Consider the following 18,414-nt stretch of genomic DNA (forward strand, 5'->3'; position numbering starts at 1 on the left):
GGGCAGGCTTGGCTTCTAGCCCTCAGACTCAAGGTGGCTGGGTAGATTTCCTGCTGAACATGCCCACCCCTACTCCATGTTGGCAGGTAGGATGTAATAGAATCTGACCAGGCTGGGATGCACATTTGCGAGTTCAGGACCTGCCTCCCCTCCCTTCATAGGTTGTACCAGGATATCTGGGAATCCCTTCTGGTACTAAAATGTAATTTAATTTCTTAATAGAGAAAAAAAGTACATTCTGGTACTGTGGGGCTCTGATGTGTCTTGACACCAAGGTCATCAGGACACCTAGGCTGTATTCTGTCTACTCAGGCTTTTATCCAAACCAAGATGAGGATTCTGAGTAAGGGAATGACATTGCCTTACCTTGAGGTTGGCAGGGTATTAAGTGGAAGTATTAAGACATCTGTGGGTACATGTAGCACAGCATTACAAGCCCAGAGAAATCAGATAGCCAAAACCCCAGTGCCAGCCCAGCATGGGATGATGCCTAAGCAACAGAGACTGCACTGCAAGTAACAATGGCAAGACCTGACAAGATAACTCTCAGAGGGCAGTGAAGATGAGTGTCTCTTCCCCCATCTCCAGTCCTGGTGCTTCTTGAACAGTTTCCTGCTTTTTGAGGTCTGGGTCTTCAACCTTCTCTCTGTTCCTTACTGATGTTTCTTTCTCCTTATTAGCATCATGCTCATTCAACTTGCCCTGTCCTGCCCACGCAAGCTGAAACTTGGATGCAAGCCTAAAAATCAAGAGAAAAATTATAATTATAATTAATTGTAATTAAAATTGTTCCTTGACCTTTAAAATTTTCTCTCTGGGCTGGGGATGTGGCTCAAGCAGTAGCGCGCTTGCCTGGCATGCGGGTTGGGGGGGGGTGTGCTAAGTTCGATCCTCAGCACCACATGAAAATAAAATAAAGACATTGTGTTCACTGAAAACTAAAAAATAAATATTAAACAAAATTCTCTCAAAAAAATTTTTTTTCTGTCAAACACTAAAGACTCTTATCATATGTTTTAAATATATAGTTAAAAAAGTAGTAAAAACAAGCATGCAATAAATTAAAACACTAGAAACAGCAAATTTTAAATTTAATTTACATTTAATTTAAAATTAAAGTGTAATTTAATTTCTTTTTTAGTAAAAAAAAAAAAGTGATCAAGGATATTTGGACAGTGTTGCTTTCTTCTCTCTATCTCCACAGAGCCTCTTTTTTTGTCTTGGCGAAGTGTCATAATCCTTTATAGATCTGCATGAGCTTTCAACACCTTACACTTTGCACTTTCAATGTTGTAAAATATTTCTGAAAGTTCCCTTAATGTGAAGGTTTTTGCTGGCATTATTTCCTCCAGACATCTTCATCCTTTTGGTTATAACCAGTTTCCTCATTTACACCTTTAACCTTGGTTTCATGTATTGTCAGACATAGAAACGTCAAAGGTCCTGCTTGTCAGAAAGTCACAGAGAGCTTACTCAGAAAGATGTAAAAATTTCATTTTGGGAGTTAAAAACCTAAAACAAAGAGAACAAACAAACAACCTCAAGCTATTCAAAGTAGCTATTCATTAATAAAGAAGTCAGATGATAACAGATACAATTCTAAATGTTCAGAGCCAACTCATGTATGTTAAAAGACAGCAAAAACAAAATTACCGCACATATGCATGGACCTTTTCAGTTCCTTGCACTTAAGTGTTAATGATTATTTAAGTGGTGAAATAATAAATGAATCAATAAAATGTTGAAACAACTAAGTAAATTTAACTATCCTGTGAAAATTTTGTAATTGCCAGAAATTGGTATTTGGATGTTTAATATCTTTTATAGATTGGGGGAAAGGTAAAATTACATCTTCCTTAAGCATCTGATAAAATTTGAAGCTCTCTCCCTTCAAAAGTGCATGTGAGCAGACATGACATTTTGGACATTTCAGGAAATTCACAGAGCTCCTGACATCCAATTAGAAGCCCTATCTATGAACTTAAACTTTTATTACTAGGTAAAACAGAGCCAAAGTCTGTTTCAGAGTATGGCAAGTCCCACCAAATTTCGGCACTTTCTTTTAAATAAAATTCTATTAATTTATTTTAATATTTTGTTCTTAGTTGTAGATGGACACAATACCTTTTATTTATTTGTTTGTTTGTTTGTTTATTATTTATCTGCTGATAAAGATGGAGCCCAGTGCCTCAATGTGCTAGACAAGCATTCTACCACTGAGCCACAATCCCAGCCCCCAAATTTGGGTACTTTCTAAAAAAAGACAAACTTTGCAGCATATCAACTGCCACTGGAAAAAGGATTTAATGGTGACTTTTCACTGTACGAGTTTATTCAACCAAGGCCTCTTCAACTACTAACTACCACCCCTGAAACTCTCTTCTAGAGTAAAACCTGGCTGTAAAGACAGACTCCACAGCAGATGATTGTTGAAAAACAGCAGAATCAGCAATCAAACTGACAAGGGATTGTATTGCACAGGATTAGCCCTGTTGGGATAAGGCTGCAGAGTGGCCTGAGTCTCTTACAGGTGGCATCCTACTCGGTCTATCCTCTTCCTTTATTCTTCCCCTCCCATTCTTCTTTTCCCCACTACTTTTAATGTTGACTCCAGGGATACTGCTTAATTAGGCTATGGTGCAGGAGATTTTAGATCCTAAAAAAGTCACAAGAGAAAGACATTCTGCATGAGTTACTTTGAATTCCATAGACAATCCAATGGGAGGCTCTGAGAACATTTCAATGATGTCCAAGAAGTGGGTCTTGGTCTTGCTATCTTGCGATAGAAACTCACTATTTGGGAAAGTAACGTTTGATTAAGGAAAGGGATTGCCAGATTGCTTTATTTGTTTTTTTTTTTTAATTGATTTGGCTTCAAGGAAAAAAGATTGCCTAAACAAAATCTGCTGATGAAGTCACAGAATGATTCCACTTCTGGAATGAGCTTCGTTTTCTTGTATTTTGGTAAGAGATTTGGCTCTCAATTGGGAATGCGCATCACTCTACCCACTCAAGGGCAAGATGATAAGGTTCTATCAGACCACGCATATAAGAGAACCTGAGACTCTACCAAGGTCAGAAATGCTGCACTTCAAGCCAAAAGATCTTTCTTGGGCTTGCTTGTTTTGACTTGTAACCACAAATTTGTCTTGTCTAAATGTCCAATCACATTATAAAACAAAGTACTGATCTCCCCAACACAGCATCCTCTGAAGCAGCTGGAGTCATAGACGAACCTGTTAGGGGATTCTCTAGTAACTTTTCTGCCCCTTTGATTTCCATAGAGCTCTAAATTGCTGTGTCTGAGGCTGATGAGAGCAAGATGGTTTTGGAAATGCTGAATCCAATGCACTATAATGTCACCAGCATAGTGCCAGAAGTCATACATGTTGGCACCATGCCGATTCTGCTGCTCATGGGCCTTCTTCTCTTGATTTGGAATTATGAGAACACATCTTCAATACCAGGTAAGTCACTTGCTTATTTCTGTGTCTAAGGATATTGTTTCTTCAGGCTTTTGATTCATGATCATAAAGAAAATTTTGCAAAAGGACGAAGAGCAAACCCTAGTAAGATCTCTGAAGACCATGGTCATGATAGCAAATGAGGACTGAGGTTAAAAGGTTTATAACTATTACTTGCACATTTTAAATGAAAGCATTTTAAAAATATCTTAGATAAACTCATCTAGTCTGCACACTTCTTTGGAAAAATAGACTTGACACAAGTGCTTTTTAAAGCAAGCTTGAGATGGGGTGGAACAAGGTAGAATTCCAGGGTTTTTTATTAATTTTTAAAAAAAATATATTTAAATCCATTCCAATTTTGCCCTGTGGCTGAAGTGTCTCTGGAATCCCTTCTTTCTCCATTCCTTCTCCCTCCTACTTTGCCTTACCTGCACCCTCTCCCTTTCTTGTATTTCTCCTTTCTCTTTGTTTTCTTGGCAATTTAATGATTGTGGCATCACCATGAAAGTTGAATGGGACCTGGGCAATGGGAGAAGAATGGGGGCCACCACCATTTTATAGGCACACCACAACCTGATGGAATCTTTAACAAGACCCATGGGTCAATTAAGAGTAAAGAATAATAGAATTATCTAGATAATCCCAATGGAAAAATCCTACCATTCCACCACTACTGCTTTAATTTTCAGATTAATTCAGAATTACCAGAACTGTTGCTTTAGTTTTCAATGTAAATGCCTCCTGGCAGGCACCTGTTCCCAATTCCATAAGCTATCCAATAACACAGTTTCAAGAGCATAGTAATTACATTTCTAAGTGTGTTGAGCCTCAGAGATATAGGGTAACTGAAAATGGGCACATGAGACTGGTACAAAATATTGCATGTCTGGATTCTTTTCAAAATGTCCCAGTTAACTGCCTGTTTCTCTGTCTGATTCAGCCTGGTTACTTGAATGCCAAATTTATTGGGATATTTAGTTAATTTTGTTCTCTGCTCTCCAGCCTCTGGGTCATCTCCAGAGGAGGAGGCTTAGAGCTGAAGAAAGATTTTCTGGTCTTTGACTTGAACTCCCACTCCGGATGTGCCTCTTCTTCACTGGATTTTTCCTCTGTCTAGTGGGCTCCTAAGTCAGGGTCAATGAATGGTAGAGGTGAAGTGAATGTGTATGGCAGGGAGGGGTGGAAAGATTTTTCCTTCTCTTCCCTGACATAGGCTGAAGTGTTAAAGTCTAATCCACTTATTATCAGTGCAGCTTGCAAAGAGAGAGAGGTCAGCATTGTCTGCCCATCCAGTAAGCCACAGGTTCTCTAACTTTTAGTTATTAGAAGAATCAGTGAGGCCCAGATTCCCAGGCCCTCCCCCAGACTTTTGAAATGAAGATGTTCCATGCCTGGGAAAATGCATTTAAAAAAAAGACATCCAACTAGATTCTCGTACTGCAAGCACCAGTGATATTCCCTTGAACCCTTGAGTCTGAAGTTCATCTTATGCAGAATAAGTGTGAAAACTGGAAGCCTTAAAGCCCTGGGTCATGAGGCTAGATGGCATCTCACTTTGTCCTTCACTTCTGGGCCAGGAGCATTGGCAGTTAGATCACATTGATAGTACAGTGGGCCTCTGCTCTGCCAGAGGTGGGGCCCCAGGCTGATGTTTTAAAAACTTTCCTCTGGTAACTTTTCATGGGTAGCCAGGGTTGAGAGCCACAAAGATGGGCCCAGCTCCTTCTTTTGATAAAAGGTTCAGAACAAGTGATCTGCCTTGCCAGGTGACATGTTATGACAAGAGTGAGAAACCGAGGAGTTTTACAAGTGAGGGGTGAAAGCCCAGAGAAGGGAAATGGCTTGTCAGCTCTCCAGTGGAAGGAAGGTGAGAGCATAGGGGATGCCTGGGAGGTCCTCAGTCCCATGTCGATGAGCACTTAGCTGACCAGGGAGTTTCTAGCTTTGTGCTAACTTGAGGTTTGGTTAGAATCTTCTAGTGGCACAGACTAAGAACCTGTGGTTCCTGGTTGGGGGTGGGAAGATGAGAAAATGGTCCTTGTTGGGGTGGTAGTTCTTGCTGCTCTCTTCTTCTGAACTCCTCCTGCCAGCTCCCTTGCATCAGGGATCACTGGGTTCTTGGTTTTACAGGTTCCGGGGAAGCTCAGGGTTGTCAAAAACTGAAGGGAGTTCAGAAGGCATAACGATTAAAAGACCTTAAGTTATAAATTACAAGGCAGATCCACACCCGTTTTCTCTGGTGAGGTTGATGTTAATGCCTATTTCTGTGGATCAAAAAACTGAGGTTCAAAGAGGGCAGATGTTGTACTGTTAGTAGACGATGGAACTGGGACTCACATCTAGGCTTCTTGTGTTTTCTTAGAAGCTCTCCCAGGTCAGGCGTTTAAGGGTGGAGGGCATGTGAAGACAAGAGGTGTGGTTTCTGGCCTGGGAAGTGGCCGACAGTTAGATGGCATAGTGCCAAGAAGGGAGCAGTGAGAATCTGGGGGAGGAAAGACTTCTGTGGGGGATAGGGTTGTAGTCTTCAGTTCTGAGAGATGCCCTAAGGCCACTGATCTCCGTCCAGGACTCTCAAAACCTGGCACCTGGCAGCTCTCCCTTCTCCAAGGACACATAACCATCCTAACCTTGAATGTGGGTCCTCTCCCTCCAGATGCCACACTCTGTCCTGGGCACCACATCCCCAGAGCAGGGTACTTGGAAGAGGACATGGCAACATGTTCTTTTTCCCACTAAGAAACTATTTCACAGAAAAGTGCACAGTGTAATGGAAGATTTACCATCATGGTCCTGTACAAGAAATAGGATGTTAATGGCATTCTAGAAGTTCCTCATGTGCCCTCTCAGTCACTCTCTCATTCCTGGAAGTAAATTCTTTCCTGGATTTTGTGACAGTCACTCCCGTACTTTTTTTTTTTTTTAATAGTTTGGTCTCCTCATTTTATATTCCCAGACAAAATGGTTTAATTTTGCCTAGTCTTAAGTGTTTGAACAATCGAAGCATTCGCGTATTTATTCTTCTGTCTTGCTCCTTTGCTGGATATTATGTTTGTAAGATCCATCCATGTTGTGGCATGCAGCTGAAGTTTGTGTCATGGCCACGTGGTATTGAGTCTATGAACATCTCATGGCTTAAAACCAATTCTACTGTTAAGGACACTTTGGGCATCTCCAGTCTGGTGGATGGCATGGCTGTGAACACATGTATGCACAGGTTTGTTGGGATATATTCTGAGGTGTGGAATACAACAGCTCTTGATTAGAGCAGCCGGTGAGCAATCCCAGCTGTTGGCTTCAAGGAGGCTGTCTCTGCACAAAAATGCAGTGAAGGATTTACTACTCCTCTTAGGGTGTGAAAGAGGCTCCTGCAATCACTGCATGCCTAGATAAGCATTCCCAAAGCAGACAGCAGAGTAATGTGGAAGCAATCAGAATATTCCCCTAATATTTTACCCAAGTTTCTATCCTCCCAGAGCATTTTTCCTCTTCAGCAGGGTTAAAACACTAAGGTTCTCAGCCCAAACTTCAGGGTTATTGCAATTTCCCTTTTTCAGTAGATACAGCTCTCCACAGTCATATCTTATGTCTTAAAATGTTTTCATTTTGAAATTTTATATTTTGCAAATTGGTTTTTTAAAATGATGGGGGGGTCTCACTATGTTGCCCTGGCTGGCCTTAAACTCCTGGGCTCAAGTGATCCTCCTGCCTCAGCCTCCTGAGAAGCTGGGACTCTTGGGGTGTGCTACCAAATCCAGCTCACTGTTATACATTCAGTTGGAATGGTGGCTCCCAGATAATAAGGTTTTCTTCATGGCACCAACCTTTAGATAAAAGATGGAAAGAGCAGTGTTTTATTTGTATGTCTTTGTTTCTCATGGGACTTGCATATTGAGTGAGTGAGTGCTGAATGATTCTACTCAAATTCAAGTAGCTATTTGGCTCTTGTGAACTAAATGTGTGTTCTATGACATTTTTTCCCATTTTTATCAAAATGTAAAATACCTTAAATAAGAATAACATTCAAACTTCATTCTCTATGTTATCTGCATATATTTATGAATTTTGAATTTATGAATTTTGAAAATTAAGGAAACACTGAGCATGCAGTATGGCTAAGCTATAAATATCCAATGATATAGTTTGTTATTACCTATTTTAACTGACGAAAGTTTTCTATATCTGATGACATTTTAGGGAACTATATGTTCAATCAAATCTATTTGTTCAAATCTTTTTTAAGAACTCAATGAATTATTTTAATATGGAATTATTTTAATAAAGTCAAACATCTACTATATAATATATACTGTTATTAAAATAATCACAAGATTAATGACCCTTTGATAATATTTTGGTTTTATAGATATTAACAAAGATCTCCTTAAAAGGGGAAAAAGAGCTGACGGTATTGTTCTTATTAACTCAGTCATTGCAAAGTATAAGGTTAAAAATTGTTTGGATAATTCCAGTGAAAGTTTTGATTATCTAGATTATTGTACAGCTATAGCCCTGGGGGGTGAGGGTGTTCTCTTATACAGTCAGGCATGTTTTGGCTTCACAACTATTTAACTGACAGAATAGAATTAAAGAAGAAAGATTTACAAAAATGACTACTTTGCAACTCCTAAGACCATCCTGACTGTTTTTATTTAGTTTGTTTGCCAAAACCAGTAAAGTCAAATGACCAAGTTTGTTCTCTGCTGTAAGCAACATCAAGTTCCCCAGTCATTGCCTGGATTTGGGTTCTTTGAAATCTTATCCCTGACTATATAAGGAAGGATGTGAGTGGCCACTGCTCTTGCCTAAAACGAGATCACGGGACTCAAACTAGTCTAGACACTGAGAAGACTTGTTGCCTAATCCCTCATTCTTAGCTTTATTTTGCCTCATGAGACTTAGCCTAAGATTCTTTTCTTAAACTGAATCTTTTTTTGAGAGGAAAAAGAAGATGTGAATGTTTTTCGATTAGACATTATCTTTGCAGATCTTGCTTCTCTCAGTTAAAAGGATTATTTCCAAACTGCCCAGTTCTGACATATCTGTTCTGTCAACTGGGGCATTCAAAACCAGAAGTTTTCAGACAAAACCAAACTGCCAAATAGTTTTCATGGGTTCCACACTTGTTACCAATAAGACCAATTAGCTTGTATGCAAAACACATTGGCACTGTGTGACTTGGGAAGAGATCAGCACACAGCCTCCAGTTCATTGAGACTGAAATGACTGAGACCAAATGGAGCTAGTGTGATGGGCTTCTGAAGTACTTTTCACTACAGAGGGATGAAGAGCCCAGGTGAAGCTTGTCTTGGTTTCCATTTTAAATTGCTTTCTTAGTGAGTCACAGATAGATATAAAGAACGTTTATCTCTCAAATTTTGTAAAAGGGTTTTAATGTTTAAAGGGTTATTCAGAGGATTATGTGTCACCCCTAAAATAGCCCTAAAGAAGGCATGCAACAAGTGGCAGCTACTTTGCTCACCTACTCTCATTATCCACAGGCCTGGGGCCCTAAGAGGTTATTGAGCTAGAATTAGCTCAGCAGCTTTCCTTTCATATGTGATAATGTTTCTAAAGGCCAACAAAACACATTGAAGATAGCACCCCTCCTCCAAAAAGAACATTTAGATATAAAAGAACAAGTATTTCTGGTTTGCTAAAATACAATGTTCTGATAACTATCCTAGGTCCTGGATACTGTATGGGAATTGGGCCCCTCATTTCCCATGGTAGATTCCTGTGGATGGGGATTGGCAGTGCCTGCAACTACTACAACAAGATGTATGGAGAATTCATGAGAGTCTGGATAGGTGGAGAAGAAACACTCATTATCAGCAAGTAAGTTTGTTAATAAAAATCAGAGACACAGGGGTAGATTGTGGCTCAGTGGTAAAGTGCAAGGGTCTGGGTTCAATCACCAGCACCCAAGATAATCATCATCATCATCATCATCATGCGTACTTTAAAATCAAGACTGAAGTTTTTGCTATTAAAAAAAAGTAATTTTGATTCCTTGATATCTTGGTAAGGCTATGTTTTTACTGCTATAACGAAGGTGAGTAATTCCTAGGTAATACTGCATGCAAACAGAATAATTGGATTGAAGCCAGAGGTACATAGATAAAGAAGTCTGGAAAGTTGGGAAATTATTCAAAACTTCTGAGCAGTGGATGTGGAAGCTCAGAATCCAAACGATATGGTGTTGAAAAAACAGACTTTAGGGAGAGGCATTATCTTTTCTGCTTTTCTAAAAATTTGGTCTTATCTCTACAAGTAAGCATTAAACACACACACACACACACACACACACAAGAAATTTAAAATAAAAAATTAGAACAAAACTTGAGATGCAGGATCTGACCAGTAGTTTTCTAGAGTGTTTCTAACACTAGTCTCAGAGTCCTCAGAGACAGCAGACAGCAGGCTATGGCACCATTCAGGCGCTGCCATCCCTCTAAGACTGTGTGCCAGTATCCTGGCCTGGCAATTCCAAATAAGTCAGGAGCAGCATCACCCATTAAGAAACAATGTCCTAACTCCCTGCATCATCGTGTTTGCTGAGTTACCTTAGTATGTTGACCTCACTCTAGAATTAACCAAATATATATCAACTGTGCACTAGTTTTCTTGCTTATTGATCTTAAAAAAGTGAAGCATTTCAAAGAAGGCATAATTCACTAAACTTCAGATAACTTGACAAGAACTTTAACAAAGCTATCTTCCAACAGTGTCTCACTGATAATTTTTTTAATTTACAATCCCTGACAGAGCTTTACCCACAAACGAAAACTCATCAAGGCGTTTTAGTAATTTGTTGGAATTATTCATCCCAATACATAAACTATCGATCAAAATGTAAGTAAAGCATTTCTGGAAACTGCATGAATTTTTCAGGCCAAGGTTATATATTTCATTTCATTAAATATCATGGTATCCTCAAAGCCCAATTCTTTCAAACAGATTCTGAAAAAAGGAAGCAGTGAGAGAAAATGTGTTATACTTCCAAATATTTCAGACTACCTGGTAATGTTATTTTGGATCTGTCCAATACTTCAATTTTTGCCAGGGTTTTTTTTGTTTGTTTGTTTCATTCGGTGTTGAAGCCCTTTCCAGAATAGCTAAGGCAGACCACATTTATACAACTAAACATAAATGGCTGCAGGTGGACATGTCATTGCCCTGGGTTCATTATAAAACACTGCTATAGTGGTTCTCAGAATGTTCTTCCTGGACCAGCAGCCTCAAACAACCTGACAACTTGTTAAAAATGCAAATTCTTGCCAGGTGTAATGGCATACACCTATAGTCCCAGCAGCAGCTCAGGAGGTTGAAGCAAGAGAGTTACAAGTGTAAAGCCAGCTTCAGCAACTTAGCAAGGCCCTAAGCAATTTATCAAGACTTTGTCTCAAAAGAAAAAAAAAAAAGGACCAGGGATATGGCTCATTAAAAGTGTTTCTGGGTTCAATCTCCAGTACAAAAAAAAAAAAAGCACGTTTTTGGGCCCCATCTCGACCTACTAAAAAGGAAAGCCTGAGGGTAGAATCATATAGCCTGTGTTTTGATAAGCTTTCCAGGTAATTATGAGGCACACTTGAATTTGAGAACCATTGCTGTATTCAATAGATCATAATTACTCTTTGATTTTACTTGTCCTAGTCAATTGAGCTCTGGTCAGTCAAATTTGAGTGAATTTGATATCCTTTTTACTTTTTATATTTTGGTACCAGGATTGAACCCAAAGGTATTTAACCACTGAGCCATATCCCCAGCCCTTTTTTTTTTTTTTAATTTAGAGAAAGAGTCTCACTGAGTTGCTTAGGATCTCACTAAGTTGCTGAGGCTGGCTTTGAACTCTTGATCCTCCTGCCTCAGCCTCCGGAGCTGCTGGGATTATAGGTGTGCACTACCATACCTGGCTTGAATTTGATATCGTAATATGTTCTCATTTTAAAAATCAGTACTTACAATCACTTTTAAAACTGGTTACTGTCTCAAAAAAGTCCTGGAACTGCTGTCCTTTGGTTTGGGGATTGAAACATTTTGCTTTTTCAGCCCCCAGCTCAGCATGCTGCCTTCCAGCCCTCCTCAGTTCTGCAAGTCTGCCTTCCCTGACACCTGCTTCCCTTGACAAGCAGGTGAAGTGACCCTCAGAATATTTATCCAATAGGAGGTCCACCCATGGTCAGCATTTGAAGCAGTGGCTTCTCATCCTAGATGCATATTAGAGTCTCTCAGGGAGATTTAAAAGCCCAATGCCCAAGCTTTGAGACCAGAATCTCTGAAGTGGGAACCCAGACATTAGTGGTGTTTGAAGCTCCTCAGGACTCCTCAGCAGCCTGCAGAGCTTGGGAACCTCCCATTTAAAGAGAAAGGAAGAGGACGAAGGTTCTGGTACAAGAGGGCTTTTGTGGTGGGTTAGGGGAAACAGCTAAGCACAGTTGAAGTGGCATTGTCTTGTTGCATTACCCTTGAGTCCAGCCGGTGGTGGTGCCATAGGACTAAATTGGGAGTGAAGAATGATGGATTTGAGAGTGGAGAATCAGGCAGAAATCCCTCTCAGGAGATACTCAGATGGTACACTGAGGTCACCAGATACATTTCCTGGGTGTCCAAAGACAATCCCTGAAGTAGGATGCTTGTTGCCATTAGGATGGCATCTGGCCACTCTGCCTATCTTCATTAGGAAAATGACCTTAGGCACTCTGACCATCTCAGGCACTGATTCACACAGAGGCGTGGACACAGCCTACCTGCCCTTCCCCCAGCTCTCTGAGTCTTTTCTTGTCCTGTTCTCTCCGGCTTTTCACTTGTTGGAGTCTTTGTGTTCTCCTTAATTGCCTCAGAGCCGCTCAATTTTGTTGTTAAAGGCAGAGCTCCCCTCAGGAATAGGACATGTTTTTCCCCATCTCCTTTCCCTGCCTGCTCTTCAAGTCCCTTCCAGAACTACCCGTACCTCTTGAAAAGACCCCATCGGACCTCGGAAAGCTTTTTATTTTTATGTGAATAGTTTGCCATATTACTTTTTTCTTTTTAAAATTTGAAGTCTGTAGTCATTCCAACCGTGTAGCATTCAATACAACTTTTCCAGCCAGCTTAACTCCAAAGTGTTAGGGGCTACAGAACTTCAGGGAAGGAAGTCAGGCATGAGTGCTATTGTCATGCTGCCTGAACAACCTGTGGCTTTGAGATAAGGTCCCTCTCTGGTCATCTGTGGATGAAGTATGGACAGTTCCCCTGCCTAGCTCCCAGGCAGCTACACTTAAGCGAGGGTTTATAGATGCTGTACTTGATATCATATGTCCACTATATGTACATATTAGTTCTGTCATAAATACCCAAAACCTTTGAGTAACAACCATAAAGGGAAATTAGTAATTAACATACTAATTCAAGTTTTATATGTATATCTTCCAGCAATTAATATACTTATTAGGATTTTATTTGCATACTTTTCTTAAGTATGTGTAAAATTACAAGGGATTCACCCAGTTATTCTTTCAATACCCATCAAGAATCTATTACATACTAAGCACTCTATGATTTCAAGTTTTAATAATCATAATTGGCTTTCCATTCTTTCATTAAATAAATATTTACTAAGAACTTGCTCTGTCTATCAGGTATAGTTCTACACTCTGGAGAATCAGCAATATTATACTTTGGGAATACATTAGCCAAATATCCTTATCTTTGTGAAGCAATACATTGTTAATATACCAATATTAAGCAAGTGAAATATTTAGTATGATCATGTGTTACTTAACAACGGGGGAATATTCTGAGAAATACATCATCAGGCAATTTTGTCATTGTGTAAACATCATACAGAATACTTACATTAAGATGACTGTGATGTCACAAGGTGATATAATCTGATAGGATCACCATCATACATGTGGTCCAGCATTGACTGAATCAATCAATGTTATAAAGTTATGTATTAATTAGAAGTGTGACCAACAGTCTCAATTTGCCTGAGATTAGAGGATTTTCTAAGATGTGGGACTTTCTGTGCTAAAACAGGGACAGTCCTGGACAAACCCGATGCCTGGTCACATGATTGTTAGGTGGACGGGTACTAAATAGAAAAAAGTAGGGAAAGAAGATGGACGTATAATTGTAAATTAACAATTTGAGGCAGTCCTCACTGGGAAACTAGCACTTAAATGAAGACCTAAAGGAAGTGTGGAAGTGAACCACGTAGAAATCCAGAGAAAAATTATTCTAGACAGAAGGAATAACAAGTGGTGAAGTCCTGAGATAAGAATGTTCAAGGACCAAACTACAAAGATATTATTAGAGTAGTTGAGTGGAAGCACAAAGCACATGAGATTAAAGTGATAATAAGACATCAGAGCTTGTCTGCCCTTGCAGGATATTTTAACAATTCTGGATTTTACCCTGCATGAGTTTAAGCAGAGGAGTGACGTATCTGGCTTGTTCATGTTTCAGCAGAATAATTTTGACTGCTCTGTTTAGAATTGGCAGTGAGGGGACAAGGGATGGGCGCAGAATGACCTGTTCAGCAAGAGATGATGGTGACTGGTTCAGAATCCAGCAAGAGAGGTGGTAAGATGATGATGTGAGATTCTGGTCACATTTTGAAGGAAAAGCCAATAGGATTTGGCTGTTGGGTTAGATGTTGGGCGTGAAAGAAAGAATAATTAAGTGATGCTCAAGTTTTTTTGTCTTGAATGCCTGGATGAATGAGAACATCATTACCTGAGTTAGTGTGGAGTGGGGAGATATCCAGATCATGTCTAGATTCAGACATGTTGGACTTGACATGCCCAGTGGACATCTGAGTGGATGTTGATAGGGGAGACTAGTATGTATCCAGTTTAAGGCAATCAGAATCTAGCAAAGGAGACTGAGAAGAAACAACCAAACAGAGAAAGAAAAACCAAGGGAGAGTGGGGGTCTGCAAGCAAGGTGAAGAATGCACTTTAGGAGGAGGGATTGTCAACCATGTCAGATTCCGCTGATGGGCCAAGTAACACTTGAGTGTTGCTTCCAGACAGGTCATGGGTAACCTTGAAGAGAACACTTTCAGTGGAATGGTAAGGGGAAAAATTCTGGCCAGAGGAGAGAATAGAGGGTGATGAGTCAGAGGTAGCAAGTGTAGTAACTTTTCCAAGGAGTTTGACACAAAGGAGGTAGGAGATGGGCCACTAGCTGGAGAGGGATGCACAGTCGAAGGAGTTTGCATGTTCACAATAAGGAAAATCACAGCATGCAGGTTGTGGTGGGAACAACCAACCACAGAGTGAAATTGCTGATACAGGAGAAGGAGAGGGTTTGCTAGGTGAGATGTGAAGGAGTCCCCAAAGCAAGAGGAAGGATTGGCCTTGAATGGGACATAGAATTTCCTCCACAGTAACTGGGGGAAGACTGAATATGTGGACCCAGATCCTAGTGGTTGTAGCTTCTGGGGACTTTCCTCTAGTTGCTTCTATTTCCTCAAGAAAAATAGGAATAGAACCTCTGGCTGAGACCCAACAGGGTGGAGTGAGGGTGAGGGTGGAGAATAGTCACATAGAAGTGTGAATAGACTTGGGAGATGGAATTGGATTTCTTGCTGCACTAAGGGCCCATCTGAATTTAACTGAGACCTGTCATCAGGGTGAGTGTATGAGTATGTGTGCATGAGTGTGGTACACATATACTGTGTGATCTGTGCAAACACGAGAGTAAGCTAAGGGCTGGGTTTAGCTTGATTTGATCACTTGGTTAGGGTGGTTATGGTAAGATCTCTGTTATGAGAATGGTATTTCTCTTGCTGCAACCCTAGACTTTAAGCTGGGTTAGTGTTAGAATAGGCAAAGGACAGTGAAGAGGTGACAGGACTGATAGAAATTGGGTCTCAGACGCAGAGGAGTGTACGCATGGGCAAGTATTCTTAAATGTTTGTTTCCAATTATTTCCTTTATTGCCTTCTCCTCTTTCTAGCACTCACCATAGTCAACCTGGCCACAGGTGTGTAAATTTAATAAAATAAAAATTGAGGTATTTCCTCCCTGCCATCTAAGAGCTTACTACCTGGCTACTTTTCATTTTGATTAGACAATAGATTTACCCTCTTTGGAAATGTCTTTTGACTTTAGTCATGTTTAAAGAAGAAGAATGACCCAAATAACCAGATATCTTACACTGTCCACTGTCCTTTCTAAGCCTGAAGACTCAGTTGGTGTCTCCTCAGTGCTGAGAAATCCTCACTTTCCCAATGGTATGAAGCTTTCCTCAGCCAGTGTCACTGGCCAGCCCACACAAGGCCAGGGCCAGGAGGAGTCTGGGCTGAGGTTCCTTTCTCTTCCTTAACCTTATCTTCTTCACTCTCCCAATTTACTTTGCTTAGATAGACCCAGCCTCACTTTGATAAATAACCTTGTTTTAAATTGCTCTCTTGTGGCCAGTCACAGATACTGCGCTCTGGGTACCACTTCTGCCTGATTGGCTTTGTCACTAGCCAAGTCTGAGCTTCTGACTGAAAATAACTGAGATGTTGGCTCCCCCTAAAGGGGACGCAAAGATTTAAAAAGTAGTGTTAACACTTAGTTGGGTTTTCGACTGAAGTTTCTTATTCATTCTTTTTAAAATTGATGAGCAAATTTTTCAAAGAAATAAATCGATATTATTAACATACTTTTCAGAATCTCTAGGGGCCATATCAGGAAAATAGTATTCTGCTTGATCTCGAAGTACTTAGAATTTCTAGATACAAATTTCTAGATACAAACAAAAAATATAAAATTTACTTACTTTCTGCCTTAATTATAGAATGAGGTAGGAGAACATAAGAAAAGTTAAGAGTTTCAAATATTTTAATTACTAAGAATTTCAGTCCTCCCTTTAGTATGGTTTTTCTATGTAGCATACAATTTTAACTGCCAGTAAAATTAATTTGCTGGTATATATATATTGGAACATCTAGATTCTCATTTTCATTTTTGTTGCTACTAAGAGGATAACTTGTCCAAAACTTGAAGTCATTTGGTGAATATTCTCTGGAGCAAAATCAGGAGAATATTTTATTTTATTTTATTTTCTAAAAAGTAATTGTTACATTTTTTTTCATTTCTTATCACTGCTTTTATTTCAGTGGTAAGAAAAATTTAAAATTCTAGTAGAACCATGGAATATACCACAAATGTGTTTGATTAATATGGAGTTCACACCTAATCCATTCAGTTAGAGCAAAGCTCTTTTGACACAGTAACTTCTATGGGAAGGTATTTTGGCAAGCATTATCTGAACAAGCTCACTAAGGTAAAGTCATCCTTTAGGAGCCAAGTGTCAACTCTGAGAGGGAAGAGCAAGTCTCAGGATAACCTCTCCAGGCCAGATGAGAATCAGTTGTGTGTAGCCACTCCCAAATTTTAAGGGTTATGTGTTCTGAAAATCTCCATAGTAGAATTTACAGTTGAGAAACAAAATTTCAGAGAAGTGGGGAGGGAGAGACAAAGTGGCACTGAATACATGAAACCTTGTATAAATATTCAATTCACCAGAATTTTTTAAAAAAATAGCCACATCTGAAATAAAGAAAATAACAATGTACTTTATGCATCGAGAATTTGCATATTGGGCACCATGCAAACTGCACTATCCCTATACTTGTAACACCCCATATTTTAGGAGAAAACTGTTACCCTGGAGACCTTGATAAGTCATTATGGAGACAAATCGAGACACAGTGCTCATAGATAATTTCTCTCATCAGCACAGTGAGCCTTCCAGGCCAGCCCATCCAGGCTCTGACCAAGCCCAGGGCCAGAAGTACCCAGGGTGATCTCCTCTGAGCCTACCCTGATACCATACTGGAGGGACTAGGCCTGATGGGAGACTTTAGGGGTTGGGTGATAAACTCAGAAATATTGGTTCCAAACTAACAAAACAAGACCTCAATAATTCTAGCAACTTCCAATTCTGTGACTCACTCTTACAGGCAGTGGCACTGTCTGAAATGGGGCCAAATGGAAGCCAGGAGGCTGGAAGCTCTCCTGACTCTTGTGGTGCAGAGGATCCTTCTTCATAACAGCCTTGCAGCTCTGACTTTGGTGGTGGTTAATGGGTTGGTGACTTGAGGTTAGAGAAGAAGAGGAAATAAAGAACAATGTGGTGTTTGGTTTTTGTTTGTGATGCTCAGATAAGGAGTCAGTAGGTAGAACTGATTCAATTGGAGATGGTGCTCTCATGCCAACAGATGTATTCATTCAACCTGAATACTAGAAACTAGGCATTGCACCTGAATTTGCTAAGGGAGCCATCACAGTCAAGATGCATCACCATGATTTCTCTCCATGGTGAATTAACACCGTGGTTTGCTCTCTTTTCAGGTCCTCAAGTATGTTCCATGTAATGAAGCACAGTCACTACATCTCTCGATTTGGCAGCAAACTTGGGTTGCAGTGCATTGGTATGCATGAGAATGGCATCATATTTAACAATAATCCAGACGTCTGGAGAGCAGTACGACCTTTTTTTATGAAAGGTAAGCAGGGGCTCAGCTACATACTTCTATTTTATCTATGAATGTGACTTTCTTAAAATTATATTTTAGGGGCTGGGGCTGTGACTCAGTAGTAGTGCACATGCCTGGTATGTGTGAGGCACTGGGTTCGATTCTCAGCACCACATATTAAAAAAATAAAGATCTATCAGCAACTAAAAAAATTTTTAAAATTATATTTAAAATTTTGCTGTCTCACAGCTTTGAAATAATACTAATAAGAAGAAGGGCTAATGCTCTTTGTACCTTTATTATATCTTAGATATTGTTCTAAACACTTGATATTTTAATCCCACAGCAACCTTATATGATGAATTCTCTTATCACCTGCATTTTCCAGAAGAGAAAACTAAGGCATAGAGAGGTTAAGAAACTTCTCCAAGGTTCCAACATTAATAAATCGTAGTCCCCAAGATGTAACACCAGAGCCTACATTTATAA

General features: G+C 39.8%; 1 protein-coding gene across 1 annotated transcript in view; it reads left to right on the forward strand.

Moving 5' to 3' along the window:
- The first annotated feature begins 3,288 nt into the window (after window positions 1-3,288).
- Window positions 3,289-18,414, forward strand: part of Cyp19a1 (cytochrome P450 family 19 subfamily A member 1) — a 29,350-nt gene continuing 14,224 nt past the window's right edge. The window contains exons 1-3 of the mRNA XM_005316566.4: window positions 3,289-3,467; window positions 9,152-9,302; window positions 17,801-17,955. Of these exons, the coding sequence (XP_005316623.1) occupies window positions 3,323-3,467; window positions 9,152-9,302; window positions 17,801-17,955 (451 nt within the window). The 5' untranslated portion in view covers window positions 3,289-3,322. The remainder of the gene's footprint in view (window positions 3,468-9,151; window positions 9,303-17,800; window positions 17,956-18,414) is intronic.

This window comes from Ictidomys tridecemlineatus, chromosome 5 (genome assembly GCF_052094955.1).
Source record: "Ictidomys tridecemlineatus isolate mIctTri1 chromosome 5, mIctTri1.hap1, whole genome shotgun sequence".
Lineage (NCBI taxonomy): Eukaryota > Metazoa > Chordata > Mammalia > Rodentia > Sciuridae > Ictidomys > Ictidomys tridecemlineatus.